The sequence below is a fragment of the Typopeltis vanoorti genome, chromosome 18 (genome assembly GCF_054136105.1).
Source record: "Typopeltis vanoorti isolate ZY-2024b chromosome 18, IOZ_Tvanoo_1.0, whole genome shotgun sequence".
Classification (NCBI taxonomy): Eukaryota; Metazoa; Arthropoda; class Arachnida; order Uropygi; family Thelyphonidae; genus Typopeltis; species Typopeltis vanoorti.
In genome coordinates this window covers 67,648,450-67,663,739 of record NC_143566.1, presented here as the reverse complement: position 1 = coordinate 67,663,739, position 15,290 = coordinate 67,648,450, and the positions used below count along the sequence as shown (strand labels likewise).

The following is a 15,290-nucleotide window of genomic DNA, read 5'->3' as shown; positions in this document are numbered from 1 at the left end:
CAAAACTTTTTCACGGAAACTTATTTTATGGAGGCGCTGAAAAAAATTTTGCACACGGAGCCTCCTACTCACGGCGCGGCCCTGACTCACACACTCATTATATGGCATGTTTCAATTCGGGATAGAATTTTATTTGAAATTAGCCTCGTGATCTGTCATAATGACATCGAGAATTTCAAATGCAATCAAACAAACACTCATGTCATATGAAAAATTGATCTATAGAGCATAATTTCTGTGAGAGCGGACATGTGATTTATTAGTTAGCGCCGTTTTTATTTCAGCTGTCTGCAATTGCACTATTTGTTGAAAAATATACACAGACTGCAAAGCCTCTGTACCTTATTCAAGGATACAATATAAACGGCGGATACAATAATTGTATCCTTGAATAAGGTACAGAGGCTTTGGAGTCTGTGTATATTTTTCAACAAATAGTGCAATTGGAGACAGCTGGAATATAAACGGCTTATTAAAATTAAATTATGTTGTTTTTTCAAACCAACATAATTAAAATCAATTTAATAATACAATAATCAATTTTACACTGAATATTATAAATTTATATATAAATAAATATTATAAATAAAATAAAATATTAATTATAAAATGATAATTATTTATAAAATATTATAAATTAATTAATTAAGTTAAGATTCGTATTTTCCCCTATTAAAAACTGCCTGGCACGTCAGCAACTGGATTGGTAAATTTTTGCCACCAGTGCACTACTGCATAAGAGTCACATGAAAGTATTAGCGTGGACAAAAGGTTAAGCATTTAATATGCCTTCCATCAGAGAATTTTAGACCTAATAATGCAAGCGTTATTACGACATTCGAAAATGCATATCCAAGTAAAAAGGCAGTTTGAATAACTATCATAAGCATTTCGTTGGTGTTCATTTCTTAAAATGATCAACTGTTCACAGTACTTCTGTAGAAGAACACCATTTTACAAGAATTTTTTCCTTTTCTTTTAAAAATAAAAATAAAAAAATACTGTAATTATTACATTCATGACTTATTTCGTTATCGCACCTCTAGATGGCAGCACGAAGCTCTTAAAGATAAGCATTATTAACCTCGGAATAGTATGAATTGGATCGAAAGATCATCTAGGGTCGTTGACCTTTGCAGAATTCCATATTTGTAAAGATAATAATTGATCTGTGCAACTCACAGGTGTTTATGATATATGAAATTAAGTACATCTACAAGATAGAATTACTTAAAATACAATTTCATTAGGTAATATCATAAACTTCAATAATTTGTAAGATTCAGAATTTAATCTCGTTTGCTTCCTTTAGTTTTATTGATTCTCCGTACCGTGTTTATTATAAACAGTCCCATAACTTGGCCTAAGCAGATCACGCAATGAATAGTTAACGTTAACGTCATCATAAAGTGTCCGATGTCTACAAATGTGTGTAACAATTGCAGATCTTTGACGAGCTGTCGTGGTTGCCCACATCTACTATCACTTAAAGTATTGGAATGATAAACTGGTCTCTATTTTCTCTCAAGAGTAAATAAATACAGGGAATGTCTTATTCGGAAGCCAAAGAAAAACAAAAATGGAAAATCAGGTATCTCAAGGGAGGTACAGAGAGATCGATGCAAACACATATAGGAAGTACTGAAAGTGACCAGCATGAAGTTGGCCTTATAAAAGGTCCACAGAGAATAATTGGTTATCTAGTGTGCTTTACTTTATAAGCAACTTTATTTTAGAAGACTCAATAAATCCTGTATTGAGACAGAGCATGACTAGCACATCGTTTGAAAATTATATTTTCTAATTTATGTGATGCTCATAAGATCATCTTTAAAACTGCCACTAAATAATAATAATAATTTCAAGATAAAACAGTTTATTGTGACAAATTACTGCTATATAAAATAGAACAGTAATTAAGAAAAGAAGGCCTTGTGCACTGTTGTTTATGATATCGTTTAACATCTAGTAAGTCATAAAATATTAAATAAATTTCATATTGAACTCGATAAATCAAAATAGATTGAGTAAATTTTCCAGTTGGTTTCAAATATATGAGAGTTCTAAAGTGCATTTATCCTTCATATACAAATAAAAAAGACGTTCTTTTCTTTAAAAAAGAAATTTGTTGAAAGAAATGTTTACATTATTCTTATACATCAAATATTATGAGGGATCGTATCACAGTGCAGATGTATCCACAAGGAAGCAATTTCCATCTGCAGAAGCGAAATATGTAAATATATACAACTATCCTCAAGTTACTTTGCAATCGCTAGCAGTATTTTCTCGACACCATCAAATATTTCATAAATCAAGGGAATCAAATCAAATTATAAATCAATGAAACCAAAATCAAATCAAATTATAAATCGATGAAATTAAATCAAGTCATAAATCAAAATTAAATATTTCATAAATCAATGAAATCAAAATTAAATCAAACCAAAGCAAAACAAATAAAATCAAATATTTCATTTCACGAGTCATCGGTGGACTCCATGGAGATGGCCGTACAATAAGAGCAACCCACGTTCCTTTCTTGCTTGGTCACATGGTAAACAGGACAGTGCTAAAAGAGGACAAATAAAAAACAAGTGATTTCTGGTAGTACGAATGGGAATATTTTCTTTCTCTGACGGTTCTCTCAACATCCTAACTGTTTCTGGACTTAGATTTCTCGTCAGTGAGTAGGTATGGAGAAACCGGAGATCTTAATTCATTTAACAAGACCCGTAAAGATTGCATCACCACTTCATATAACATTCTGAATAAGCATGGGATAAAAGTCTAAAAGGGCGGAAATTCTTTGCTTAGAGGATGGGTAGTGTTCTTACTTCTGAAGGTTAAGATAGTTAAAGTTACAAAGACGAACTGGAGAAGAAGAAATATAATTTAAATCATCAGGATATCAATAAAACTTTTGAATTTATCTGCGCAATAAACTGCAGGTTGCAACAGTCAAGCATATAATCAGTTGTAGAATCATGATCAACGAAGCCGTATTAACCACTGCGGCATTAGTTTTCCCTTTGACCTTTGTACCATCAATTTCTAAGTCGTACAACACAGAGGATCGATCCCCTTCTGAAAGAAACGCTACCAGTATTGGTCCCTTTGGCAATGCTATGTTGTCTACTTCGATGGGTACTTCGCTAAAACCACATGACTTGAAAACTTGAAACGGCTTCTCCACTGTGGTATTTAATGAAAATCTATAACAGGGGGAATCTTTGTATTGAAATCTATAGATGGCCCTGGCATTCAAAAAATCCCAAACCTTTTCGAAATCACGATGATTTGCATTTATCTTTCCTTCTAAGACTGGAAAATATTCAGGAAGATCATCACAGTTGGACACTACGATACTCAAAGTACCTCCTTTGGAGAATAAATTAATTTTCCCTTCGATGCTGAAGGGAGATGCTTCGTCCAGTGCATATTTAGTTGATAAAAGAACAACAGATCGTCTAGTGCCGAACATTACCTCGGAACTAGTGATGTAAGTGTGACAACTGTAACAATTGCATTCATCCCCACCGTCTGTATGAAGGACAACGACACCACCTTCAGAAAAATTTCCCGTCTTCCCTATTTCCTTAACTGCATCTTTTCTGCTTACAAACTCGTCATTATATTGAACTAAATCATAGTAAACTTTGGATCTAGGTACCAATGAACGAAGCTTCAACAACTCTTCAATGCTATAGGGATCTGACCTGCTACTCCACACCGTGAGAGTACTTTCATGGACGGCATTAAGCAACCATGTAAGTTGTGGTAAAGATCGACCCACAAACGCTGCTCTAATTGGAAATGTCACTGGTTGAGTCACCGAATGACATCTTAAAGTGTCGGCCATGTGTTTTATATCTTGCCAGCTGTAAAACCGAGTATCCGGTGGAAGATTTGAATTCCAATTGGTGGTCCAACCGACGGATAATGTAGCCTTCGGAAAATACCTGGAACTAAGTTGGATGAATCCATGGGCGTCTACTGGAACATTTGTAGCATTGATAGGTCCCTTTAAAATATCCGCATTGAGCCACACTGGAAACGTAAGCTGAAAAGAAAAAAAAATCTACTTACTGACAGCCATAGCATATACAGATTAATATATCTATTTAATTCTAGCGTCTGAGTTCCATCTGCTATCATTATCTAGTTGTAACTCGGACATTAGAGCAGAGCTATAACATTATGAATGACATGTCCCCATTTCTGGGTGCAGACGTGTATAGTGAGTTTTGAAGTTATTATGAAGAAAACCAGTATCCTAAACTGTTGGTCCTTACCAAAGAAATCTAAACGCTTCCATGCTGTGTTTAACATCACAATCGAAGCAGTTCCTTTGAAACATGAATGCATCATATTTTCCATCTCTTGGTGGAAAATTTGCTGCATCGCGAAGTTCGTTTAGATGGCATTCAATTCTGGCAACACAATTTCGTTTATTCGAATTGGTAGACTCGAATCGTTGTTCCTTTCAAGGAAATCGTCAACTTTAGAAAGATGAAGAAATCGGGGGAGATCATCTTCTGTCCATGGAAAAAGTGTTCGAAATCTGTGCAATCAACTTGCTTTTTTTTTGAGAAAAGCAAATCGAATGTAAAAAAAGCCACTGACTCCACAATATTTGAGTCCATTGTTGCATCTACAGTCGGTCTTCTAGAATCTTGAAATCCACGAAAACGGTCGTGTCCGACGTGAGACTTTGTCTCCTAGCGTGTTTTGTCACATTCAACGCCCATACTTTCATCCTCTAACGCCGATATGTATGGGAGGGACTAAACAAACACAAGTACACAAAATCAATACTAAAACACTTGGGCAGATAGAAACAAGAGAGGAAATAGGACAATGATTCAAACATAATACGGCGCGAGTTCAATGATCCTGTCTGAAAACATTTCGAAATTACCTCAAACCAAACTACAGAATCAATCCCTGTGTTCATATATTTTTAATGAAAACCTAAGCGAAAAGGCATCGAAACCTATAGTACGTTAGTTCTGTAATAATATTTAGATAACGTAAGAATCCTGTACTGTACCACACGTGTTACTTTGCAAGCCAATAATAAGGCAGTGGTTTTACGCTGAATGCTAAAAACCATCTCTACCCTCGAGGATTTAGAAATGCATCGTTGCATTCCACTTATAAGCATCTATATGATTACTTTCATCGTTAAATATTAAGAGATCCCAATCATATACATCAGTGATTTTCAACCTTTTTCATAATATAGCACACCTAGACTAATTATTAAAATTCTGCGACACACTAAAAATGTATTCTTTTAATTTTTTTGACGATCCGGCAAAAAAAAAGGCATAATTTTGATTGATTTACATACAGAAGATATTAATAATAGTAATTACTTATCCTTTTGGGAGTTTCAAGGGAATAAATGCGCAAATTACGACATTATTTCTTTCAATTAATTTGTTTTCACAAATCTCGAGGCACACCTGAAGACCTCTTGCGGCACTCCGGTTGAAAATCGCTGATACAGATTCATAGTATCTCTTAAGATTTCCCGTTTCCTTCCATATCACCTTTACCAATTCTGACGATGCCTCAATAATTAGATTTATGTTGAACAGTTTGGAAGTTTCGAATCATGAAGAAATTGGACCATGTTCGGCAATGCATGCATTTAATTGAACCAATAGAATGACCATATTAGTACATACTTGAGAGACTGTCATTCTAAAGGAAGACAGAAAGAAAATCACATCACAGAATAATAATCACCATCTTAAAAGGTCAATTTAAAGAGATACAATGCCTGGGATACGTTTTGCCAAGAATATTTAAGGACCTTTAAAGGGAGGGTGAGTTACTTGGCTTTCGATGAAACTAATCTATATAGCCTAACACTTTAAGTACGAAAATATGCATTGAGTTAAAATATATAGAGATCCCTCGTAATAATTCCTATTCAAGAAGTGAATAGGAATTATTATTATTACGTTCTGAATTGTTGAATTATTACATTCTGATTCCTATTCACTTCTTGATAGACATCCCTCCAGAGAACTCCACAACCGTACAATCAATCTACTAAGAACGACATCAGAATTACCTAGGAATGTACGCCTTTCCCTCTGATCACTACATCCTCTAATCCCACGAGTGTATGGTCTTCCTAAAATTCATAAAGACAACATTCCTCTTCGACCTACAGTATAAGGTATCGACTCTCCGACTTATAACCTGTCAAAATTTCTTGCATCTTCTCTGAAATGCTTTACAGGAAAATCTACTTCCTTTATTAAAAACACAACAGATTTTATATCCAAACTTAAAAACTTTCGAATCACTAACTCAGATATTATGGCTCTCAGTGGCGGCTCGTGGCTTGAAATCGTGGGGGTGCTGCAACTTTCGAACTATACATACACAGTGTAAATACAGTGTATACGTGTTTGGATAAAATATCAAAATTATGGTACAAATTAAAAAAAAAAATTAAACATGAAAAAAATATTGTTTATTATCGATAAAATTATACAGTTCAGTATAATTCAAAATTACTTAAAAATAAAATCTATTATCATAACCCCAATAATATTCTAAAATAAAAACTATAACAAATGTTATGTCTTTAATTGTAATGTCCAAATATTTAAAGAGGGAGACGGAGTAAACACGGTAAGCACTACGAACACTCTACTACTGGCGCAAACTGCATATAAACAAAAGTGGAACTGCGCGACGGACAGTGCCTCATTACGCTAATAGCTCGCATCTCACTATGACGTACATATGCTTGCGCGCGTAGCAATATGACACTGTGGTAAACACAGTACTGCTAGCGTCGTCATCCTCCTAAGTGCTACAAGACGGATTTTTATTTTTATTATAGAAAATAAGAGAATTGTATAGGATTGTTGATGATAAAATTAAATATTACAAGCAAATATAAATAAATTAAAAAATATACTTATGTATCGAGAAAAATTCAGGTTGCGGCAGTTCAGCAGTGTCTATGCACGAGCCGCCCCTGATGGTTAGTTTGGACGTAGTGTCCTTATTCATATTGTCCCCACTGAAGAAGTTCTTACTCTTTTAAAGAACAAAGTTTCGAAGAATGTCTTCGCATTACTATCACACTACGTTAACTTGGGTTATTTTAAATTTGAAGACTCTGTTTATAAACAGAATTCAGGACTAGCCTTGGGAAATCCTTTGGCTCCTGTTCTTGCCAACATTTATCTAGAGAATTTTGAAGAAAAAGCAATTCCATCTTCTCCCTTAAAACCAAAAGATATGGCTTCGCTACATCGATGATGTTTTCCTTATCTCTGGGAGCATGGTTAAGATCAGCGCTTCCCAAACTGTGGGCCGTGCCCCCCCCCCCCAGGAGCCGTACGTTTTGTTGAGGGGGGCCGTGAAATAATGAAAACAAATTAAAAATGTTTTAAGACTAAGTATATATATATTTTTTATCTTGAAAGAAACGTATTTAATTTTTATTATTTAATATTTCTTTTTTGTTATTTTTTATATTTTAATGGAAAAAATCACACATTGGTGTTGCTTCACAAATTTTGAAAATCGCCTTTGATGAACTTGTTGCCCACAGTGTTCTCATTAAGTGGTGTTACTTGTAAAAACACCAGAAATACGTAATTAAATTAAATTTAACAACTTATATTTAAATCAATCAAGTATTTTATATTGTTCTCCCAGTAGTAAAATGGTTTAAAAAATATAGTAATTCAATACATATAACTATTGCCTTGAAAAAATGCGGAGTTTATTTTTATTTAAGTTCTGTCTTAAAAGTGTGCGGCCCGTGACGCTACCACTCAGCATATATTGGCCCTCGTATAGAATGAAGTTGGTCACGCCTGAATTATATATTGTTGAATTATTACATTCTGATTCCTATTCACTTCTTGATAAAGATCCCTCCAGAGAATCTAGTTCGCATCTGAATTGGAAGTTGATGGCTCTATCGCATTCTTAGATATCAAAGCAACCTGGAAGGCTGAACATCTCAAATTTTCTATTTTCAGAAAACCCACACATACGGACAGATACCTTCATGCTGACTCACACCATTTTCCTCCACAGAAGTTGGGTATCATCTCCGCTCTATGTCACCAAGCTCGGTCTGTTCTGTTGGACAAAGAGGAACTTCATAATGAACTTATTACATTTAAACTTAATGGATAGTCTAAGAAAACTATAGACAGATTGCTCTTCAACCCTCATCCACGACAGTATGAAGACACCCCTACTTCTAAGGCCAACATTTCTTTGCCATATATCAGTTCTTTATCTCCAAAATTGGCTAAAATTGTGAAGAAATATAATATTAAGACGTTCTTCACAACCCTTCCTAAACTTCGTTCCATCTTAAGTCGTCCTACAATTAAACACAATAATCTTAAATATTCTGGTGTTTATAAGATTCTTTGCGATTGTGGTAAGCCATACTTCGGACAAACGGAGAAATCTATCGAACTCCGTTTAGAGGAACACCAGAGAGACATTACCTACAACAGAACTCGAACCAGTGCCTTGTCCAGTCATGTGTTATTTTCAGCGAACTCAAATGATGCAGGTTTTCCACATCAGATACTGTATGATGAAATTGTCAACATACGCCGATGTTGTGACAAGTTGGAGAGACGAATTTTGGAATCTAAAGAGATAGTCAATCCCATCCATATAAATAACAACCTAAGCTACAGCATGCCGGATTCCTACAGCTCCACCATTCAATATTGACGCTCTCGAGATCTTATACGCGCGCATGTGCATAATGATACAGTCAGAATTCATTCTTCTATTTAAACTCTAGCCATTATCTCTTCAGTGTTTGATACGTTACTCTGTTTTTTAAAAAAACCAATTCCTTTAGATTGGTTACTGGTATTTATATATTTATCTCACACCTGATGAAGTCTTGGTTTAGACGAAACTAGTGGTGTAATTAAAGTTTTTATTTAAACCTCGGTTCTAGTCATTAAAAAATTCCTAAAAATGATATCAAACCGAGTAAATCTTCAAACACACACACATATATATATATATATATATACATACATATATATATATATATATATACATACATATATATATATATATATATATATATATATGTCCGTGCGGTCAGCCTAGTGGTTATGCGCTTCGCAACCATATGCCTGGGGAAGGAGTGTCCTAAGTTCGATTCCCGTCGGTGACGTGAGGAGCTGAAGGATCTTCCTCAGCCATAGCCAAGTTAGCCAGTCTTGGGCGTGGACAGCAGGGTTTTTTCCCCAGTTCATTCTGGGGGTTTTCATCCCACAAAGCAGGCAAACTGGCCTTGAGAACTCAACACTACAGGCCATTGGATACACCGGGGCATAAGGCTGACCACCTTATCCTGTAAACGGAGTAAGGTCCGATGATCAATGGACCCTCGACACGGCAAGGTAAAAGAGGGTATAAGGAAGATGAATATATATATATGTGTGTGTGTGTGTGTGTGTGTATATATATATATATATATATATATATATATATATATACAGTATACACACACACACACACACACACACACACACACACACATTGTAAGGGTTCTAGTGCGTTATAGTTTGAAGATAATGGTGTGAAAGAATTCAATGGTCTACACATGTTCCTGATGTTAACATAGAACATTTTGGGACCAGCTAGAACATTGCATGTTGGCCAAATCAATAGTCCAACAGTGATGCATGAACTGGGGGTGGTGCTTGAAGGAAAGACAGTCAAAGAATACTTGATTCATATTAACATAAAGGGGAAGAATAGTCTAGAAGGACAGAAAGTGCGACTGGAATCAAAGGAAGACACACACCCTATTGAAATGAGTACAATTTAGGTTTCTCTGACACTGTTTCAATTAATGTATTTCAACGTAATATTGGACAAATGAACACCTACAATGTGACAGATTAATTGATAAAAGAAATGGATCACATAACTTAGAACATTCCCTTAAGAAGACAGTTAACTGTTAATTATAACGTTTAGGTTTACTTGTAATTAAGCAATTAAGGCTAGGGTGGGAGGAAAACCTACTGCCTTAATATGAGAACAGCTAACTCACCTGTAGCTAAAAAGAGCACTTGTGAAAGTTCTTGGCATCTTAGTGGAGAGTTTCGCACCCAGATTTTTCTACTTTGAGAGTGAATGCCTTATGATACTAGAGAATGCGTTAAATATATGTCAGTAAAGAGGCACAATTTTGCACGTTCAGTTCGTACATCAGACAAACAAAGAATATCGCATTATACTCAGGATAACTTTGAACACACACACATACACACTCTCTCTCTCTCTCTCTCTCTGTTGAATGTTTATTTCCACCATTATTTTTACCAGCCTTCTTTTTTATACAATATCTCTGTCTTTCATCTTCTCTGTATAGTGTATATTATTTATTCCCTCCACCTATCTGTCTGCATCACGTGTATCATAAGCTTCTTATTTAGTAGCGTTCCTTTTTTTCAATTCAATCCCTCTTATCGTATCCTTGACACGTATCCTCGGATATTCTGTTCACTCAATGCGTGTGTACATCTCGCGATTTGTTATATCTTTCTGAAACATTAAAAACGAGAATAAAAGAGAAAGAAAGAAAAAATAAAACACACCGAGGCATAGAGATTTAGTAATGTTTATATTTTTGATACACATAAAGCTTCCGATGGGAATGGTCTACGTGAGAATCACATGTTAGTTTTCCGTAAAAATCAGATGTTCCATTCTCAACTAAGCCTACGGAAGATTGTGTGTGTGCGTGTGAGAGAGAGAGAGACTTCAAGCAGCTGCTTGTCTTCCGTCGTATAACTATGGTTTATTGCTTCGATTTAGCGCTAGAACACAAATTACAGCAAAAATGAGAGTCAAAATCGCGGAACTTATCGTAATGGACTTACCCTGAGGATAAGAATTGCTTCGTCGTTACAAAAAAGAAGGCATAAAAAATAATAACAATCATAGATAATAATAATCATATATAGATAGAAAATGATGCTCACACCTCAGTCCAGTAATGTACTCAGGATTTATGTACAAAAATAAAAACAGAAGTAGTGAATACAACGTTGTCTTTTAATTTAAAAAGAAGGTTTCCATGGAGCTACTTTTGACAAAGAATTACTTTTATTAATAGCTTAAGAAATATAAAATAAAAACTCTAAGGAGTCTTTATAATTCAAACGGGGTTACCTTTTCTCGATTTTTGTCCAACACTTTCAAACACGGTTCAACAACGTCGATTAATTTGAAGTCCAGTTTGATACCTTTTTGCTTCTGACTAGCGATCACTTTGTCAATCCACTCGTCGAAGCTTATGTCTGAACTTTGCTTTGGAGGATGGGCCATGATGGGAATAGGTGGACCACTCTCACTTCCTATGACGTGTCCGAGGGAGATATCAGCCTCGAGAAACATAACATCGCCTGAAAATGAATTTAATATTTACGTTTTATTAACTACCGATTTTTCTCTCACACACAAAAAACCTGTCTTAAACACATAATAATAATTATTTACAAACTACTTGTTAGGAAGACTATATACTAACTTAGTGAATTATCTTGGAGAAACGATAATGATAATATCCTGTTGAATTTCAGTTCTGGATACGGACTTGTCATTGCAAATATGTCTGTACATAGACATAAGCATAAATTCATCTGAACAGAATGGAGAAATTCTGTTCTTCCATTCTGTTCAGATGAACGTCGTAGTGTGCATGGTAAATGAAGATGGTAGGTTGTTGTGTGAAGCACACTTCCCAGAAATGAATCCTTGGACACCATGGATGTGTCATGTAACAACAACAATAATGATGACGTTTCATTGATTATATCACAAAAATAGTAATATCTGCAAGAAAGACAGAGAGAGAGAGGGGGGGGAGAGAAACAGAATTTTGAGATTCAATGTTGAAATTAGAATATATTAATATGCAGTAAAGAAGGCATGATAATGCTGTTTCAACAGGAAAAAAATAACAGTTCAAGGTGCTTCATACGTTAGTAATAACCGGAAACAGAAGAGATTTCACAAACAGTTGCAACTTTAGAAGTTGCAAAAGAAGCAATATATTATTCTTTGAGAAAAATTCAGAAAACCTGATATATATACGACAAAAGTACTAGACAAAAATATTTTGTATTTACTTATTTATATTTATTTCCACTTTAATTTTATTTATTTTCATTTTATTTGTATTTATCTATATTTATTTACATCTTTAACTAAACAATTTTTTTTTTTTTGTATTTAAGTTAAGGGGATAAAAAAAATGACTCATTATTTTAAAGCCGGATAAAAAACTCGGAGATCGAAATCTAAGAGTTTCATGCCGAAGAACTTTCAGCGAGTCCAAGCGTAAGTCAACACCTGGTAGTACAACACTAGGACAACTCGGAGCAAAGGTGCAGCAAGCTCCATCACTATCCTTAATATTTTCTCATAATGTAAAACACAGCTCCTAGGAGATGTATTACTGTTTTAGATTATGAGGAAGGTCACTACCCAGACCAGTTTCGACCTTTATTGAGGTCTCATCAGTGAGTAGGTAGACCTGGATAATACCAAAGTTTAAGTGAACCGAACTTACATGCCTTTACTATACGAATTGCTAGCAAGGTGTACCCATATATTATTACTACAATAAAGAGCCAAGAGGCTATTTTTTTCCAGCGACGTAAATTAATCCCCTTAACTTAATTTACGTCGCCGGAAAAAAAAATAGCCTCTTGGCTCTTTATTATTTTGTATTTATTTATTTATATTTATTTACACTTTATTTGTATTTATTTACATCTGTATTTGTATTTATTTATATTTTATACTATTTTTGTAGTATAATTTGTAGATAAAATACAAATATTTGATGTACAAACGCATTCCTGGAATAATAAACAAATAATACGAATATTAGTGTCTTACCTGCTAGCTCCCTCTCTAGGCGATCTCTGCTATTAACAGCATGAGCCCACGTGACGTTGCTGGCATCCGTTATCTGTACTTTAGCCATCGTAGAAGGTTCGACAATGAAAACCGCCAGGAGAGTTATTAACAGCATAACTCGCGTTACCATGTTCTGATCATCACTAAGTCGTCTGAAAATACTGAGCGCTTTCAAAATATATTCTAATAATAACAATAACCACGCCTTTCTGACACCACATGAACTCATATTTTACGAACCATGATTCGCAGAGTTACCTAGTACGTAGAATTACTCCATATACCGGTTGTTAGCTATCGTAATCTCTAACTCAAAACCCGTGCGTGTCATAAGAGACGCCGCATGTAATATTTGCAATTTCGTCTGTGCTATTTTGACTGTTGCTGCTTCCAATGACGTAGCATTTCCTATAAGCTGAATTGCAAATTACAGCCGTAATTCTCTTTTGCATACGTGTGTTGCTTACCAAAATATAAGTTCATCGCTTCATATGCGAATGTTATAAACAAAAAGACGCCAAAAATAGAAATATTTAACACTTCCATTAGTGGTTATTAATTTGCTTGTTTTCAATTTAGATAACTTAAACACTGAAAAATATATACTGAATTATTTGAAAACTGTTTGGTGTTCTGTATTATATTTCGTAAATTTAGATTTTACTACGTCGTAGAATTTTAGAATAGCTGTATTCTAACAACAGAACAATATTTTTTTTTAATGAAACTAATGATAAATTTAATATGACTATAACAACAATACAAATTGATATATACTGTAATAAAGAGAGTGGAGTATATATTACAAGATATTAAATTCATTATCTTTAGGAAAAAATATAATAGTTAAGGATTGTAATTAGGTAAGGAGATAGGCAACGTTATACAGATAATACCGGGAGGATTATGCATAGTTAGCGTTATAATTCGACTGTCTTCGAAGCTAGAATTTGTAATGGGTCTCCAAAACACTGTAGAAATTATTCTCTTGCGCATGGCTTCCATTTCTACACGTGACTGCAGTGTTGGAATAAATTTTTTGGACACATTGAAAGAATGGAAGACGGACATCTCAAAACAGTAATAGAAGGGAAAGTCCCTGGAAAAAGAGAGTGGATTACCCTCATTAAAATGGATGGATGGCGTGCTTGGTCTCTGAGACGTCCAGAAAAGCATACAACAGGACAATCTAGCGAGCACTGGAGTGACCATACGACATCTAATGTCCAATAAACTTATTGATGGATGATGGAATATAGTGTACAAAGAATGTTCGGTTTGAATACCTGCACTATGACTCCCACCTATTTTTTTGTTACCTGAATTATGCTTGACAGGAAATTTTCCTGAACCAGGAATATAGCTTTCCGTGAATTCCAATGGCGTGTAATTTGTTCAGTAATATTTGATGGTCGAGACTTTCGAATGCTTCATTTAGATATAATAGTACAGTATATGTATAGCGAATCTGTTTTTATCAAGAGCTTTTGTTTATAGCTTTATAACTTTGATTATAACTTTTTCTAGTTATTGATTTAAAGAAAAAAGCGTATTGCTTTTGGGAGATGATATTGTATTATGTTATAAGCAGTAGTTTTGTAATGCATGATGTATTCTCCCCCCCCCCCTAATTTTTGAGCTGACAATTAAATTGGCGATGGGTCTAGTTTTATGTGATTTCTTTTTACCGAATTTTTGTAGGGTTTGCGGAGATAATATCGTATAGAATGTAGCTGGTCGAAGTGTGTTCCGAGGTCTGTTAGCCTACTCCTGGATTGGCGTTTGGATTTAGCTACGAGAGAGCATCTTTAAGTTCGAGTTTGGAGATAGAAAGTATAGTCTGCTGCTACTGATGTGGTGGCTTGGTCTTGTATATTGTACATTATTAGAAGAATATAGATGATATTACAAAGTAATGATTGAAGAATTCTGCTAGTAGTTATGGCTCAATATTTTGGCTGAAGATTTTTTGATTAAGTCTTAGGGAAGTTTTACATTTTAAGTTATTGAATGTCGGCTATATTTGTTTCCTATTGAAAATAGTAAGTTTCCTTGGCGATGCGTATTAACTGCACTGATCATCTCATTTACTTGTGTCTTATAATATTTGTATTTGGAAGTCGTTAGGTTATTGTTCTTGAAGACGATACAACTTAGGGTGTTAAACCCCCGGATGTTATTTATCCACGGGACATCTCTTCCCCCCCCCCCCCCCCCCAATGTTCTGTTGACTTTTTTCTGTAGATTTCTGTAAAATGGAGGAGAAAGTTTTCATATAGTTAGTGGATCATCCAAACTAAATAGACTGCTCCACTCTG

The 15,290-nt window shown here is 34.7% G+C and overlaps 1 protein-coding gene across 1 annotated transcript; it reads right to left on the bottom strand.

The window, feature by feature from the left end:
• Nucleotides 1–689: 689 nt before the first annotated feature.
• LOC150096741 (uncharacterized) lies at nt 690–13,284 on the bottom strand. Its single transcript, XM_090408229.1, has 3 exons — nt 12,952–13,284; nt 11,218–11,450; nt 690–4,063 (listed from the first exon to the last, which is right to left on the bottom strand). The coding sequence occupies exons 1-3, from the start codon at nt 13,199–13,201 to the stop codon at nt 2,930–2,932; spliced, it is 1,617 nt and encodes a 538-aa protein (XP_090264355.1). The 5' UTR covers nt 13,202–13,284; the 3' UTR covers nt 690–2,929.
• Nucleotides 13,285–15,290: the final 2,006 nt, after the last annotated feature.

Excerpts from the sequence above, each read along its gene's own strand:
- LOC150096741 (XM_090408229.1), bottom strand. The coding sequence starts at position 13,201 with ATGAGTTCATGTGGTGTCAGAAAGGCGTGGTTATTGTTATTATTAGAA. Across the intron at positions 11,451-12,951 it reads CCTAGAGAGGGAGCTAGCAG|GCGATGTTATGTTTCTCGAG; the intron begins GTAAGACACTAA and ends ATTCATTTTCAG. Across the intron at positions 4,064-11,217 it reads TGGACAAAAATCGAGAAAAG|CTTACGTTTCCAGTGTGGCT; the intron begins GTAACCCCGTTT and ends TTTTCTTTTCAG.